The 15762-nt window shown below is 35.1% G+C and overlaps 1 protein-coding gene across 4 annotated transcripts in view; it reads left to right on the forward strand.

Annotated features, from left to right (window-relative positions):
* Positions 1 to 15762, forward strand: part of DHX36 (DEAH-box helicase 36) — a 55113-nt gene that overhangs the window by 26104 nt on the left and 13247 nt on the right. For all 4 annotated transcript variants that reach the window (XM_033203742.1, XM_033203744.1, XM_033203746.1 and 1 more), the window contains exons 10-17: positions 497 to 637; positions 930 to 1032; positions 1711 to 1798; positions 6030 to 6085; positions 7532 to 7596; positions 8623 to 8766; positions 11157 to 11274; positions 11978 to 12076. In XM_033203742.1, coding sequence (XP_033059633.1) covers positions 497 to 637; positions 930 to 1032; positions 1711 to 1798; positions 6030 to 6085; positions 7532 to 7596; positions 8623 to 8766; positions 11157 to 11274; positions 11978 to 12076 — 814 coding nt within the window. The remainder of the gene's footprint in view (positions 1 to 496; positions 638 to 929; positions 1033 to 1710; positions 1799 to 6029; positions 6086 to 7531; positions 7597 to 8622; positions 8767 to 11156; positions 11275 to 11977; positions 12077 to 15762) is intronic.

Genomic DNA, 15762 nt, shown 5'->3' on the forward strand with positions numbered 1-15762 from the left:
TGGGTCTGTAGATCTGGATATACTAGCTGAATCTCCTGCGGGCACTAATTAAAATTCTTAGATTAATAGACCCAAGGCGTACCTACCAAATCCAAATCATCAGGGATGGGATTTAGGAGTCTGTATTTTACAAACTCTCTGAGGGATTCAATTCTTATGTGCACTCAGGTTTGGACTTACATTAATGTTAACTATTATTCTAAAGCAAGCTTAAAATTGAAGGTATAAGTTACTCTAGTAGTTTTTTAAAATTTTAACTACTAAAAATGGTCTATAGGTTTATATACTTAAATAGAGAAGAATGATTTTTATCTAAAATATCAGGTTTTTTAAGTTAATGAACACAAATTGATACTTTAGCTAGCATTCACTTGAAAGCATAATGAAAATGTTCTTTAGAATTCTTTTTGAAAATCCTAAATATAAAATATCACAGATTTTAGCTAAAACTAGAGTTTCAAAAAAGTGAAGATATTCAAGAATGTTTTTATTTTAGGTATATTCCAGAACAAAAAGAACACAGATCCCAGTTTAAGAGGGGTTTCATGCAAGGGCATGTAAACAGGCAAGAAAAAGAAGAAAAAGAAGCAATATATAAAGAACGTTGGCCAGATTATGTAAGGGAACTGCGAAGAAGGTGAGTTTATTTTGTTTGAAGGTGAGAAATCAGTGGCTAAATAACGAAAACAGAAAGCCAGGGGCTGGGAGCATCTTCTTGAATCTGTACATACTTGAAGGACAGCACTGTGAATCTCTTACTCCAGCTAAATATTGTGCTGATTTGACTTTTAAGCACTATTAGCCCAGTAATTCTCTCCGATGTGTAGATTATGTTCCTCCATTTGCAGATTGAGTTAATTTGAAGCTTTTTAGCAAGTTAGTAGAAAACTTGATTAAGTATTTCGTAACTTTGTGTTTAACTTTGATAGGTATTCTGCAAGTACTGTAGATGTTATAGAAATGATGGATGATGATAAAGTTGATCTCAATTTGATTGTTGCCCTTATCCGATACATTGTTTTGGAAGAAGAGGTTAGTTTTGTTTATTTTTCTTTCTTCAGTTAACATAATTTTAATGTTATTAATGTATCAAGACCATGAAAAATACGATTTTCTTAAATGTTTATAAAATAGCCTGGAAGAAATTACTTTTGATACTAGAAATCATCTCATAGTAGCAGAAGATTTAGGCATCTGACCTGTTTGAAGAAAAGACTAAACAAATATCTGGATTATAAGTCTCATTTTTTAAAAGTGAGCTTAGCCGGGTGCAGTGGCTCACGCCTGTAATCCAGCACTCTGGGAGGCTGAAGCAGGTGGATCACTTGAGGCCAGGAGTTTGAGACCAGCCTGGCCAACATGGCAAAACCCTATCTCTACTAAAAATACAAAAAGTAGCTGGGCGTGATGGCGCAGGCCTGTAATCCCAGCTACTTGGGAGGCTGAGCGTGAGAATCGCTTGAACCCAGGAGGCAGATGTTGCAGTGATCCGAGATCATGCCATTGTACTCTAGCCTGGGTGACAGAGTAAGACTCTGTCTCAAAAACAATAATTAAAAAAAAAAAAGTGGGTTTATATACTTTTAATTATTCACGAAAATTATCCTGAGCTAGTGTAATTTTAATGGAGACTTAAGTGTGCACACAATTTTACTGTTACTGCATTTTGTTGATATGATCCTTTGTAATGGTTATTTCCCCTTCATATAGGATGGTGCGATACTGGTCTTTCTACCAGGCTGGGACAATATCAGCACTTTACATGATCTCTTGATGTCACAAGTAATGTTTAAATCAGGTATTATGTAAATGTATTTTACTATAATTCAAAGAGTAGTATTTGAATTATATGTGGGATGTGTATTTTTTTTCTTTTATTTGAAGAAGTGTTGCTTCTGCTAGGTCACAGATGAAGGGAAAGCTTTTTATTTAGTATTTTGAAGAGAATATTTTCTTTCTTTTTCTCAATTTGCCTAATAAAATTGGCTCTTAAAGCATAGGTATGTGGGGTTTTTCATTTTTTCACTCACTGCTGCAAAAAAGAAATCCCTTAGCCCAGTGTTTCTGAATTCTGACCATACAACAGAGTCACCCATGGAGCTTCTTTAAGATTCAGATACGTAGACCCCATCATCACCCCAAATCTAAGAATGTGACCTAAACATCTGAAGTTTTTAAAATTCCTTAAATGATTTTGATCCTGTATGAGCAGCATATTTTGAAACATATAAACTTTAGAGGAATGAATGAGAACATTTTTTTTCTATAAAACTTAGAGTATTTTCAGCAATCATTAACTTCGAATATGAAAATTATGAAGCAAATTCTATTTAATTTTTACAGTTCTGAATATAATTTTTTTATTTTGAGATGAAGTCTCACTCTGTCGGCAGTCTGGAGTGTGTTGGCGCCATCTCTGCTCACTGCAACCTCTGCCTCCCGGGTTCAAGCAGTTCTCCTGCCTCAGCCTCCAGGGTAGCTGGGACTACAGGCATGTGCCACCATGCCAGCCAACTTTTTGCATTTTTAGTAGAGATGAGGTTTCACTATGTTGGCCAGGCTGGTCTCGAACTCCAGACCTGAAGTGATCCTCCCACCTCAGCCTTCCAGAGTACTGGGATTATAGGCTTGAGCTACCACGCGTGGCCTCCAAATATAATTTCTAGAACCTCACTCTGTTGAAGTGCTTTTGACAAAATTTATTTATTTATTTATTTTTGAGACAGTCTAACTCTGTTGCCCAGGCTGGAGTGCAGTGGTACGATCTTGACTCACTGCAATCTCTGCCTTCCAGGTTCATGAGATTCTCCTGCCTCAGCCTCCTGAGTAGCTGGGACTACAGGCATCCACCACCACGCCTGGCTAATTGTTTTGTATTTTTAGTAGAGACTAAAATACAAAAAATTAGTTTCACCATGTTAGCCAGGATGGTCTCGAACTCCTGACCTCATGATCCACTCGCCTCTGCCTCTAAGTGCTGGGATTACAGGCATGAGCCACCATGCCCAGCCAGACGAAATTTACAGGGACCAGAAAATATTTTGATCTAATTGTATTGACTAAAATAATAAATGCGTGTTTTTATTATTTGTTAAATCCTGTTGTCATGCTCTGAAAGCATTCTCTGTAATTAAAATTATTTACTATCTAGCTGGTGAGGTATTTTGATCTAATTGACTTCTCTATAAAGAAACACTGTTTTCTGTTTTCTTTTTGTGTGACAACTTTTCTCTGTAGAAAAGTTTGTCATGATTAGACAGGTGAATTTTTTTTTTCAAACAACTAAGATTTTTTATTGGCTAAATCTTCTAACTCTGGCCTTTCCTTCCCTCATTATAAACATTATTGTATAGTGTACTTATAATTTTAAAAAATGTGTGCATATATTTACCAATAAAGATAAGATATATACCAAAATATTATCATTTAGTGTATGTGATGGGGAGTGGGAAAAGGGTGTGATATTATAGATTATTATAATTGACTTCATTAACTTTCTAGTTTCAATTAATTATTCTCAAGGAAAGAGTTACTGATGTATATACTTCTACCAGCTCAATTCCTTTTAAAGGAAATCTTTCCAGAATTTGAGTGGTTTTTCTCAAATTATGTTGAAAAAAGCTTAACCTTGATAATCAGTTGTATAGTTAGTCACTGTCATGGGGAAAAAATTGGCCTAACTCTGTGCTGAGAAGTTAAGTTTTGAAACTCAGTTTATTAAATGCTTATCAATTTCTTGTTTCTTTCTTTTCATAAGAGCGTAGATTTTGTTCTCATTAACTCTGTTAGTTGTATGGTATCAACAATATGAATTTTTTTTTCCCGATTATGTAGTCTTCAACAAAATTGTTTTTACTTTTATTATGCCTGGCTAACTTTTTAAGCTGTTTGTAGTGAAACATTTTAAACATACAAAAAACTAGAGAATCTTTTTTTTTTTTTTTTTTTGAGATGGAGTCTCTGTCTCTGTCAGACTGGAGTGCAGTGATGCGATCTCGGCTCACTGCAATCTCTGCCTCCCAGGTTCAAGCAGTTCCCTGTCTCAGCCTTCCAAGTAGCTGGGATTATAGGTGCTCACCACCACGCCTGGGTAATTTTTGTATTTTTAGTAGAGACAGGGTTTCACCATCTTAGCCAGGCTGGTCTTGAACTCCTGACCTTGTGATCCATCTGCCTTGGCCTCTGAAAGTGCTGGGATTACATGTGTGAGCTACTGCACCCGGCCAAAACTAGAGAATCTTAATGAATACCGTATATATATCCACGACTTCAGTGCCAACAATTATTTTTTCAGTCCTAGTTTTTTCCTAAAGTCAATTGCAGCTGTCACATTTTATTTCTAAATGTATAAGCAAGAATCTCAAGGCAATTTTCTATATAACCATCATGTCTTTATCATACCTAATCCTTAATGCCATCTAATAATCCAGTCTGTAATCAGATTTTCCCATTTTTCTGAAGTGTCTTTCACAGCTAGTCTGTTCAAACTACAGAAAATGTCAAACCAAATACATCTTTTGATCTGGCTGTAGAACATTGCTCCCCTCCACTCCCTGCTTTTCCTGGTAATAAGGTCATGGTAATAAGGTCATGGAAAAGACCAGGCCAGTTGTTCTCTAATAAGTCCAACTTTCTGAATTTTTCTGACTCTTTATGCTATCATTTCATTTGATTCGGTCTTATCTATATTCCCTGTAACTTGGAAGTTATATCTGAAGGCTTGATTCAATTCAAGTATTTTTGGCTTGAATATTATAGTTGAAATATTTCATACGGTCACGGAGACAAGTAATTCAGAGCATTCTTTTTTAGCAACATCAGTTGCTTGACAGCTGTTTACTACTTTTTATTTTTTAAGATTCGTAAAATCTTTTCACAGAGTCCATGGGGATCATCATATCTCCTTTAGATAACAGTAGTTCTTTTCTGGGGAAATATAACTGATTTGAATCATTTGGGCATTTAAGTCAGATTGTATTTTTGTAAGCATGCTTAAATGTGAAATTAACCCTTGTTTTCTTAATTAATACTCTCCCTTTCACCCATCACTGTATTATATCAGGTATATATGTTGGCTAATAATCATGAATGGGCTTGAGCTATTTTATTTGGAAACTTAAAAAGTAGGAATTTCTTATATTTTTAACAAAATATATTTAAAATGTGGGTCACTCTTGGAATGTATTATTTTTAACGAGGACTGTTTCATTATTTTCTAAGTAGGACATGGGTATTTAATAAGTAATTTGCTTTAAAAATTTAGGTATTATTGTTATGATTAGAATAGTGAGGATTGCCAGGTGCAGGGCTCATGCCTGTAATCTGTAATCCCAGTACTTCGGAAGGCTGAGGCAGGTGGATTGCTTAAGCTCAGGAGTTCAAGACCAGCCTGGGCAACGTGGCAAATCTCCATCTCTACAAAAAATACAAAAATTAGCCAAACTTCGTGGTGCATGCCTGTGGTCTCAGCTACTTGGGAGGCTGAGGTGGGAGGATCACTTGAGCCCGGGAGACAGAGGTTGCAGTGAGCACAGATCACACCACTGCACTCTCCTGGGTAACAGAGTGGACCCTGTCTCAACAACAAAAAAATAGGATCACCCAAAGTGTACAAACATATTCATGTTAAACAGAATTTTTGGCTGTTCATTCAACTTTTATTGGTGTAATTTGAAAAAGTTATTTCCAACTTTTGAGCATTCTTTAAGAGTTTGGAGAAAATACTTATCAATATGAAATAACAGAACAAAGTGTCAGCTTGAACTTGGAGCACTCAGAAAACAAGACTATAAAGAAATTAAGTTGGTCTGTTTGTATGTGGAAATATAAATTAAGAATTGTGTGGTTCTCTTAAACACATGGGCAATTTGTCAATAACTCAGATGGTTTAGCTGTTTTCATTAAACAATGTTCAATGTCTTATCAAAAAAAGAATTATGTGGTTCAGCATCTGAATTCATTGTCTCATGTGTTTGATGGAGCTTTTCTGCAACTCTTTATCTTAAAATTTAATTCTTTTTAATTTCCAGATAAATTTTTAATTATACCTTTACATTCATTGATGCCTACAGTTAACCAGACACAGGTATGTTAAATGGATACATTTGTTAAATGTATTTCAAACTGAGGCAAGCTTTAAGGACTGCTTGTTACACATTTTCCTTTATTTTTTTTAAGGAGCATTTTCAAATAGTAATTCATGTAAAAAAATATTTATTTGAGAACCTTTGAAAATGAGTCTTCAGGGGATGATTGCTCAAAAACTTGAATATTAGAGGATAACCCACAAATTAGATTAGTTGTGTCTACATTTGGGAAAAGTTTAAAGAATTGGTTTTACCAGTAACTTGATTGGGTTTCCTGAATAAGAGAAAAAGGTAAGTGAGTACTACCAAAAGTAACCAAACCTAGAAATTAATGATCTGTGATGTACTACAGTTTGATGATGATTTGAGATTTAATTTCACAAAATTAGTATATTCACAGTATTATGAATGTTTTGACTCCGTCAGATACAGGCACTTTCCTAATTAGAGTGAACACTGCATTCTCAGAGGCAAGATAATGTTACGATCTATAGTATTTGCAGGCTTTTGCAAAATGAAATTGATTAGAAAACCTGCTCCTCTCCCCGTTTCTAGTTTCTCCTTTTCTCTTTTTGTAAGAAAACATCAAGATATTTTTCTCTGAGACGCTTTTAATATTTTTGTTGCTGGTACCTTAGTCACGAATTACAGAGTACATACCTGAGAGAAGAGAAGGGGCAAGAAAGAAAACTCTTGATTCCAAAGACTGAAAGAGTTTCTAGCGTGGAAGTATTCATCTTCTACACCATAACCTAGTAAATTATGTATTCCTTTGCTGGAGAGTATGTGAATAGCCTGGGAAGCATTTTCTCTATTGATTACCAGTTTTATAAATGAAGGGATAAGTTTATGCTTTTTTTTGTTTGTTTGCATTATTGCCAGTGGTACTTGATTACCCATCTTCTTTCTACTTGAGTGACTTTGTCGGGGTTGTGGGCAGTATTTGTAGAATTCCCCATTTGAAGAGGATTTTTTTTTCACTCCAATCTGATCTCAAGCTAGTAGACAGTGGTTGGTACAGCTGCACAGTTGACATTTATTCTGCTGGGTTGGGCATCTGCCTGATTGTTTATTGTTCTTACCCATGGAGATTTGACTTCATTATTCTTGTCCTTAATATAAATATCCCTCCCTCTACTTTATAACCTCCAGCTTTTGTTAAAAAACTGCTGTATATTTAAATAATGATACCTCATTGGAAATCTTGTTTGTGATAAGATTGTGACATCTGTGGGGGATTTAGTTTGGTTTACCAAAAGATAATTTTGTAATATTGAAAATGATCTATACTTTATAAATACATCAATAAATATTAGATGTATATGTCAGTGACTGAACATAGAAATGCTAAAAATGAACAGTATCTGAAGAAATTCCTCTAATTACAAAAATAATGTATTAGAAATTAGTGTTCTTTTGTGATTCTGATGTGTTTATTTTTACAGGTGTTTAAAAGAACCCCTCCTGGTGTTCGGAAAATAGTAATTGCTACCAACATTGCGGAAACTAGGTAAAAGTTGTTTTAAATATCAAATACTGATGATTACAGAAGTTTTAAATACCATATTTACATGCCTTAATCTGTTTTCTCTACTACATGCCTTGTAATTTATTAAAAATAAAACCTTTTTTATGGCAGTGAGCATAGTTTTATTTTTTGTGGGCTTTTTTGAGACAAGGTCTCATTCTGTCACCCATGCTGGAGTGCAGTGGTACGATTATGACTCACTGCAGCCTTGACCTCTTCAGCTCGAGTGATCCTTCCACCTCAGCCTCCCAAGTAGCTTGTACTACAGGCATGTGCCACCACACCTGTCTAATTTTTAACATTTTTTGTAGAGATGGAGTCTCACTGTGTTGCCCAGGCTGATCTCTAACTCTTGAGCTCAAAACAATCCTATTGCCTCAGCCTCCCAAAGTGCCGGGATAACAGGCCTGAGCCACCATGCATAGCCAATTTTGTGGGGGTTTTTTAACCTATAATAATGCTTTAGCTCAGAAATAGCATTTTAGATATTGGGTTTTGTTTGTTTTGTTTTCCTAAAGAAGCACGGGAGCTGAGGTAAATTTTGTCCTTTCGCCTGTTTCTGGTTGGGGGTAGTATTTGGTAATTAGTTATATCCAGCCTTTAAATTTTCTTGTATTCTCTTGGAGGTACTAAGACATAGTTTAGTCACTGAAACAGATTTCTTTTATGGAAGCTGATATTAAACCATGCTGTTGGGGCTCCCATGGAGCTAGGTATGAGGCAACTTATGATATTTGGCTGTAGACAAGTAAGAATTTAGTATATGGTCTGAAGAACTAATACTGTGCTGTCACTTACAGTGCCTGACACTGCCTACTGTTAGGTACTCGATCCCCATAATATTGGTAAATGTGGGTGTGAAGAGTAGTGAACATCCTGAATGGCTAAAATAATTTGATGCAATAAAAAAAAATAAATGCTCTGAAATGCCTATCTATAGGTCTTTTATAGGTTAATAGTGCTTTTGATGTGTGTGTTTAACATTTTATATATCTGTTTTCCAAACAGCATTACCATAGATGATGTCGTTTATGTGATAGATGGAGGAAAAATAAAAGAGACACATTTTGATACTCAGAACAATATCAGTACAATGTCTGCTGAGTGGGTTAGTAAAGCTAATGCCAAACAGAGAAAAGGTCGAGCTGGAAGGTAAGATGGGAACTCTGTCCAAAGCTTTTAGAACACACAAAAATTTTGTGTAACAAAGTGTGATGCTGGCATTTAAATATATTTATTAGAAGAGTTACCTTTCTTCTTATTTTGAGCTTACTGCAAAACATTTTTAAATAGAAAGTTATTTTAATCATAGTTTGGAAAAGTGTCTGCCAGGTTTTCTATTTTATGAATCCTTTGCCTTCAACTTCTGAGTTTGATTAATAAGTTATGTTATTTACAATAGTTGGTTTTCATTTCTTTTTTTTAAAGCATATATTGTGTAATAATAATAGCAACTAATACTTTTTGAGTGTCAGATCATCTCCTAAACACTTGATTCATATTAACTTTCTTAATCCTCACTACAGTACTATGTATCCATTTATTATATCCATTTTATGGATAAGGAAATTAAGGTACAAGGAAATTAAATGACTTGTCCAAAGTGCCATAACTTTCTAAATTACAGACCCAGGATTTGAATCCAGGCATTCTGACTTCACAGTCTAGGCTCCTAATCACTGGATTTTATAGCAGTACTGGTTTTTCACCAGTAGTTTTCAATGAAAGCACAAGGAAAGTACTTTTCCTCATAATGGTACAATAACTTAAGAAGTAAAAATATCTCTGTCTTAATGGTAGGAAAAATGATTTGTCTTGAACTTTTACAAAGAATTGGACTTTAATGCATATATCACAGTATTTCTACACTTACATGAGTGATAGAATCATATCTGGACTTTCAGAAGAGGGTTTTTCTTTTACCTTTTATAGATAGAATAAGAGATTTCCATTAATCTTTTGATACAGACTTAAGAAAAGGAGAGTTGAAAGAAAACTTTACAGACCATCTGTCAACCCCTCATTTTAAGTTTGTACAATATCTATAAAGCTCTGACTTACTTGCGTAATCTTTGCACATTATCCCAGTATAACTTGATTTCGAGACAGTTTATTAGAGAGTTGATGCTGTTGAACCAAAATCATGGTTTAGTCAAAGACGTATACCCTCCTAATCAATTATCAGGGAATAACTTGATAAGGGACCCAGAAAGACTGAGGTTTTCCCATGTAGACCCATCACCACTAAATATTGATTCAAAAAGTATTCACCATAGTGACCAGGTTTTGGCACACCTTTATATATGAATAGTAAACATACTAAGCCTTAGATTTGTTCCATGAAACAATAATAGAATTAAACTTAATAGAGTATTGCATTTTAACTAATCCTGAAATTGGTGTTTTAATTTAAAAGGAAAATAGTCATTTGTAGACTCCATGGATTAAAATTCCTTTAGCAAAGCCTTATTTTGGAGATCAGAAAAAGCTATACTATGTGGCTCTCAATGGAGGTACTCTTATTTTAGTTTCTACTGGAGAGAGATTCAGGTATATTATATAATAGACAATGGATCTATGTAGACTCATGGCAGAAATAGCTAAGATTTTTAGAATTCATTTTTGTTCCTATAGCAGCAAGAGCCTATAGAAATATTTATTCTGCTTGAGAATACTTGAATATGGTCACCACTTCCCATCTAGTCTTTTTTTTTTTTGAGACAGAGTCTTGTTCTGTCGCCAGGCTGGAGTACAGTGGCATGATCTCGGCTCACTGCAACCTCCGCCTCCTGGGTTCAAGTGATCCTCCTGCCTCAGCCTCCCAACTAGCTGAGACTACAGGAGCATACCACCACACACAGCTAATTTTTTGTATTTTTTTTTAGTAGAAATGGGGTTTCACCATGTTGGCCAGGCTGATCTTGAACTCCTGACCTTATGTGATACACCCGCCTCAGCCTCCCAGAGTGCTGGGATTACAGGTATGAGCCATCGTGCCCAGTCTACATCTAGTCTTATCATTGTCCAAAAAATGATATCATTTAAGGCTCTAGTTACAAACATAAAACAAAAACTTTTAATATCCCTCTGAGAACTCGCTAAATAGAATATACTGTACTTAAAATATTTTTCAGTAATATAGACAGGTTAGCATAATGCCAGGATTCATTACATAATATAATTGATCACAATGCATACTTGAGGTTACTATTCTTAGCCTTAACCTAAGTAGACTACTGTTACTGAGCACAGTAATCTGGAATCTGTCAGAAATAGGGAAGCAAATTATTGGCGTGGGGAGGAATTATTGTGTATCTTTCTTAAAACTGTGACAAGAGGGTAGACGGTGTAGGGTTTTTCTAAACAGAAGAAATACATGATTCATAAAAAGGGAAAAATAATTATGTACATTAGCTATTATGTGGCTTATAAGAAATAGACATTGGCTACTTCCCTGCCTACTGTTTTCTCTGGAGTTCTAAAAAGTCGTTGATGACTGTCCCTCTTTGTTTTGTTTTGTGTGTGTGTGTGTTTTTTTTAAGAGTTCAACCTGGTCATTGCTATCATCTGTATAATGGTCTTAGAGCAAGTCTTCTAGATGACTATCAACTGCCAGAAATTTTGAGAACTCCTTTGGAAGAACTTTGTTTACAAATAAAGGTAAATTAGGTGGGAGAATGAAGAAACTAAATGGAAGTGATCTCATTTTCAACATCTTTTATAAAACAAAGTACTGTATTAATCTCCAAGAAAGAATTATTAACTCACAATTTATTTTGTGTGTGTGTATTAGTGAATTGTGTATTTAAACTTCCTTCAAATGTATATTAAGCAATTTTAAATTACATACTGCTCTAGAGGAGGCAGACTGCCTGTATTTGAATCCTGCTTCCACTCCGGAAAAGCTAGTTCTGTTATATTGGGCAGGTTGTTTAAATTAACCTCCTAAAATTCTTAGAACAGTGCCTGGCACATAGTAAGTGCTCAGTAAACATTAGCTACTATTATTACATGTTAACATGTTATCCTTCATTATAAACTACTTATTTTTTCAGTATCTTGTGTCTTTTGATATAGTTAGCCTTATTTTGAAGATAGTAGGTAATCAACTTGTTCATTAAGATTTTAGCCAGCTACTTTTCCTATTAATAGAGTTGATGGTAGAAAGTAGTAATATATATATGGGCCTTTAAACATGTTTTTATGGAAATACAAATATAATTTTAATTCATTTTGGTAAAATAACTTGAAAATCATGTGTAAATTTCATGCTTTGAATCATCAGTCCCGGTAGGGCTAAGTTGTAATGCTAGTATATTAATATTATATGTGTTTAATTATATTTGTCTCCCCCCCCCCACAGATTTTAAGGCTAGGTGGAATTGCTTATTTTCTGAGTAGGTTAATGGATCCACCATCAAATGAGGCAGTGTTACTCTCCATAAGACACCTGATGGAGCTGGTAAATTTATTTTCTTGTTTTTTTAATTCTAACTTACAATACTAGAGCATGTAAGCCGATTAATTATAATGTTTACTCTCATTACTGCAAGGAAGACCAGTGATGTCCAATGCCAAATTTGATTTGCTATTTGACTATCAATTTAGAACTATCAGGTTATGAGATAGGCATTAGAAAGTTATAAAGTGATATCTTTTTAATAATTCTTAAAAGACTAGGATCTTTCTGCACTTTTTTTTTCATTGTAAACCTGATTTGAGATTACATAAAATTTGAAATTTTAAAGTTACTAGTCTTTAATTACTGGCGAGTAAAACAAATGTGCAGCTAAATGATTTATCACAAAGGAAGGACTATGTAGTAATTACTTACGTCAAGAAGAACATTCTCAGTATGCTGAAAGCCCCCTTCCTTTCCTCTCCCAATCACTCCACTGTCCCTTTGTCCCAATCATGATAGATAATGTCTATCATGACTTTAACTATAATGGCTTGCTTTTTTTTAATTTTTTTTAATTTTTTGATGGTTTTACCATACAGATATGCATCTTCGTAAAGAGTTCAGTTTTGCCTATTTCGTGAACTTTACCCATACGGAATGTGTGTGGTTTTTTTTGTTCTTTGAGGGAGCAGAGCTCTGGATTATTTCACTTAATATTATGAGATCCAAATGTATTGTTGCTTTTAGCTATGGTTTTCTTGTTTTTTTTTTTTTTTTTTTTTTTTTTTGTCTTTTTCCTCTTTTTTTTTTTTCTGAGACAGAGTCTCACTTTGTCACCCAAGCTGGAGTACACTGTTGTGATCTCAGATCACTGCAACCTCCACCTCCTGGGTTATAAAGTACATATATGATCAAGTTGGGCAGATAACGTCCAACAGTTTTCCATAGCTGCAAACCACTTAAACTCCTACCTGTGGTGGATGAGGGTTCCCATTGCTTTGTAGCTTCCTTGGTATTAATCGGCCTTTTATTCTAACCATGCTGGTAGGTATGTAGTGGTTTTAATTTGCATTTCTATGACTATCGTTGAATTTTTCGGCAGCTTTTATGTTTATTATCCGTTTGTGTAGTCTCTTTAATAAATTGCTAGTGTCTGTTTTTCTATTAGATTGTAGATCATCATAACAGTTCTTGTGTACTCTTCATCTGCACCTTTTATTGGTTGTATATTGCATTATTGCATATCTGTTTTCAACTTACCTGTTTTTAATACCTTGATAAACAAATTTTTTTTTTTTTTTTTTGAGAGAGTCTCACTCTGTCACGCAGGCCGGAGTGCAGTGGCGTGATCTTAGCTCACTGCAACCTGCAACCTCTGCTTCCAAGGTTCAAGCAATTCTTCTGCCTCAGCCTCCTGCTGGTATTACAGGCACCTGCCACCACGCCTGGCTAATTTTTGTATTTTTAGTAGAGATGGGGTTTCACCATGTTGGCCAGGCTGGTCTGGAGCTCCTGTATGATCCGCACACCTTGGCCTCCCAAAGTGCTGGGATTGCAGGCATGAGCCGCCGCTCCCAGCCTAAATTCCTAATTTTAATGCCGTCAAATATATCATTCTCAAAGGTTATTGCCTTTTAGCCTTTAATAAGTCTTTTCCTGAGGTCATAAAGATACATTTTAAAAAATTTTATTGTTTTTGTTTATAATGCATCTTCAGTTGATGTGTGTTGGGACTGAGGTAGAAATAAAAGTTTTTACATATGTAGAGCATTGACTGAGCACCATTTATAGAAAAGTCCATCTCTTTTTGTCCTTGGTCTGCGGTCTTTGATAGGTCAAGGTCTGTGGATTTGTTTGTCTGTTTTTAGGCTTATTTCTCATCTGTTGACCTGTATTTCTCTCCTGAGCTGGTATCACATTGCCTTAATTACTCTAGCTTTATGATAAGTCTTTCTTTCTAGTAGAACAAATCACTCCCTTTCATTCTTCTTTAAGAATGTCTTGACTCTAGAGACTGAGGTGGGAGGGATTGCTTGAGCCCAGGAGTTTGAGGGTCACAGTGAGCTGTGCTTGCGCCACTGCACTCCAACCCAGATGACAGAAAAAGACCCTATCTCTAAAAAAAATAATACTAATAATAGTGAATTGTTTTAAAACAGGTGAGTGTCTTGGCCCTTCTTGGTGCTTTGTTTTTCCAGATACATTTGAGAATCTTGAGAGTTTGATTTTGATTGAATTGTGTCTATAAATCATTTTGGGGAGAACTGGTATCTTTACAGTATTGAGTTTTAGCAAAAAGATCATCATCTACTGCTCTGTTTATTTGGGTATTCAGTCTCAGTGTTTTAGAGTTTTCTTTGGGGTTTTATATGTCTTTATTTAGATTTTTAAAAATTTAGATTTCAAATATTTAAAAGCAGAATCCAAAATACCACTAACCTAGAAGATAAGTGGTATTTCATCATCTTTTGAGTATGATAGTTTACAGAAATAAAGTTGCTTGAATGATTGACTTTGTATTCATTAATGCTGTAAAGTCCCCTTATTCTAATCACTTTATGTAGATTTTTTCTGCATATATAATCGCATCTCTAAATAATTACAATTTTATTTATTCTTGTTCAAGTTTCTGGGACCCTTAATACAGTGTTGAGCAGAAGTGATGTGGTAGTGTAAAGGAAGAGCCATCAGCAAGTCATTGAGAGTATAATGTCTGTTAATTTTTGTTTTGTTTTATTTTGTTTTTTTTGGTGTGTGGAAGCTCTTACTACGTTAAGTTTACTAAGAAATTTTTATCCTGTATGGCTAATCAGTTTTATCAAGTATCTTCTGCTTCTGATGAGATTATGGTATGACTTCTTTAGTTGGTTCATGTATTCAGATACACTGATATTTCAAATATTAAACAAATTTTTATTCTTAGAGTAAACCTAACTTGCCAGCATTCAATTTGTCATTATTTTGTTTTGTGATTTTTGTATGTAAGTTTATTCACTTTTCTTCAGATGTCCTTGTAAAATTTAGATATCAAGCTGTTCTAGGTTCAGAAAACAGGTTGAGGGTTTTTCATTTTTTTTTTCTTTCATTTGAAAGAGGTCTTAAAAAAAAAAAAATTAAGGGTATTTTCTCCAAAACTGTTGAGTAAAAATCTATGTCTTATGGGATGCTTATGGATTCTTTTATTATTATTTCTTATTTACATCTGTATGCCTAGTTATTTTAATTGTGCACTGGAAATTCTGTTTACAAAATTCTTTTTTTTTTTGAGACGGAGTCTTGCTCTGTCGCCTGGGCTGGAGTGCAGTGGCCGGATCTCAGCTCACTACAAGCTCCGCCTCCTGGGTTCACGCCATTCTCCTGCCTCAGCCTCCCTAGTAGCTGGGACTACAGGCGCCCGCCACCTCGCCCGGCTAGTTTTTTGTATTTTTTTTTAGTAGAAACGGGGTTTCACCGTGTTAGCCAGGATGGTCTCGATCTCCTGACCTCGTGATCTGCCCGTCTTGGCCTCCCAAAGTGCTGGGATTACAGGCTTGAGCCACCGCGCCTGGCCAAAATTCTTTATAGATAAAGATTTGAAGCTCGGGACGAGGGTAGCTTTTTTCAGCAAGGATTTATGTTCCTTTTGTGCCAGGAAAAGAGGCCCCAACCTCTACACTCATCTCCCTTAGATGTCTGTCATTCCCTAACCTCTTGACTTGTAATTCTTTGTTAACTCCTTGGTATCTTCTCCTTGGTATCTTCACGCT

Source organism: Trachypithecus francoisi, unplaced genomic scaffold (genome assembly GCF_009764315.1).
Source record: "Trachypithecus francoisi isolate TF-2019V2 unplaced genomic scaffold, Tfra_2.0 Lachesis_group0, whole genome shotgun sequence".
Taxonomy (NCBI): domain Eukaryota; kingdom Metazoa; phylum Chordata; class Mammalia; order Primates; family Cercopithecidae; genus Trachypithecus; species Trachypithecus francoisi.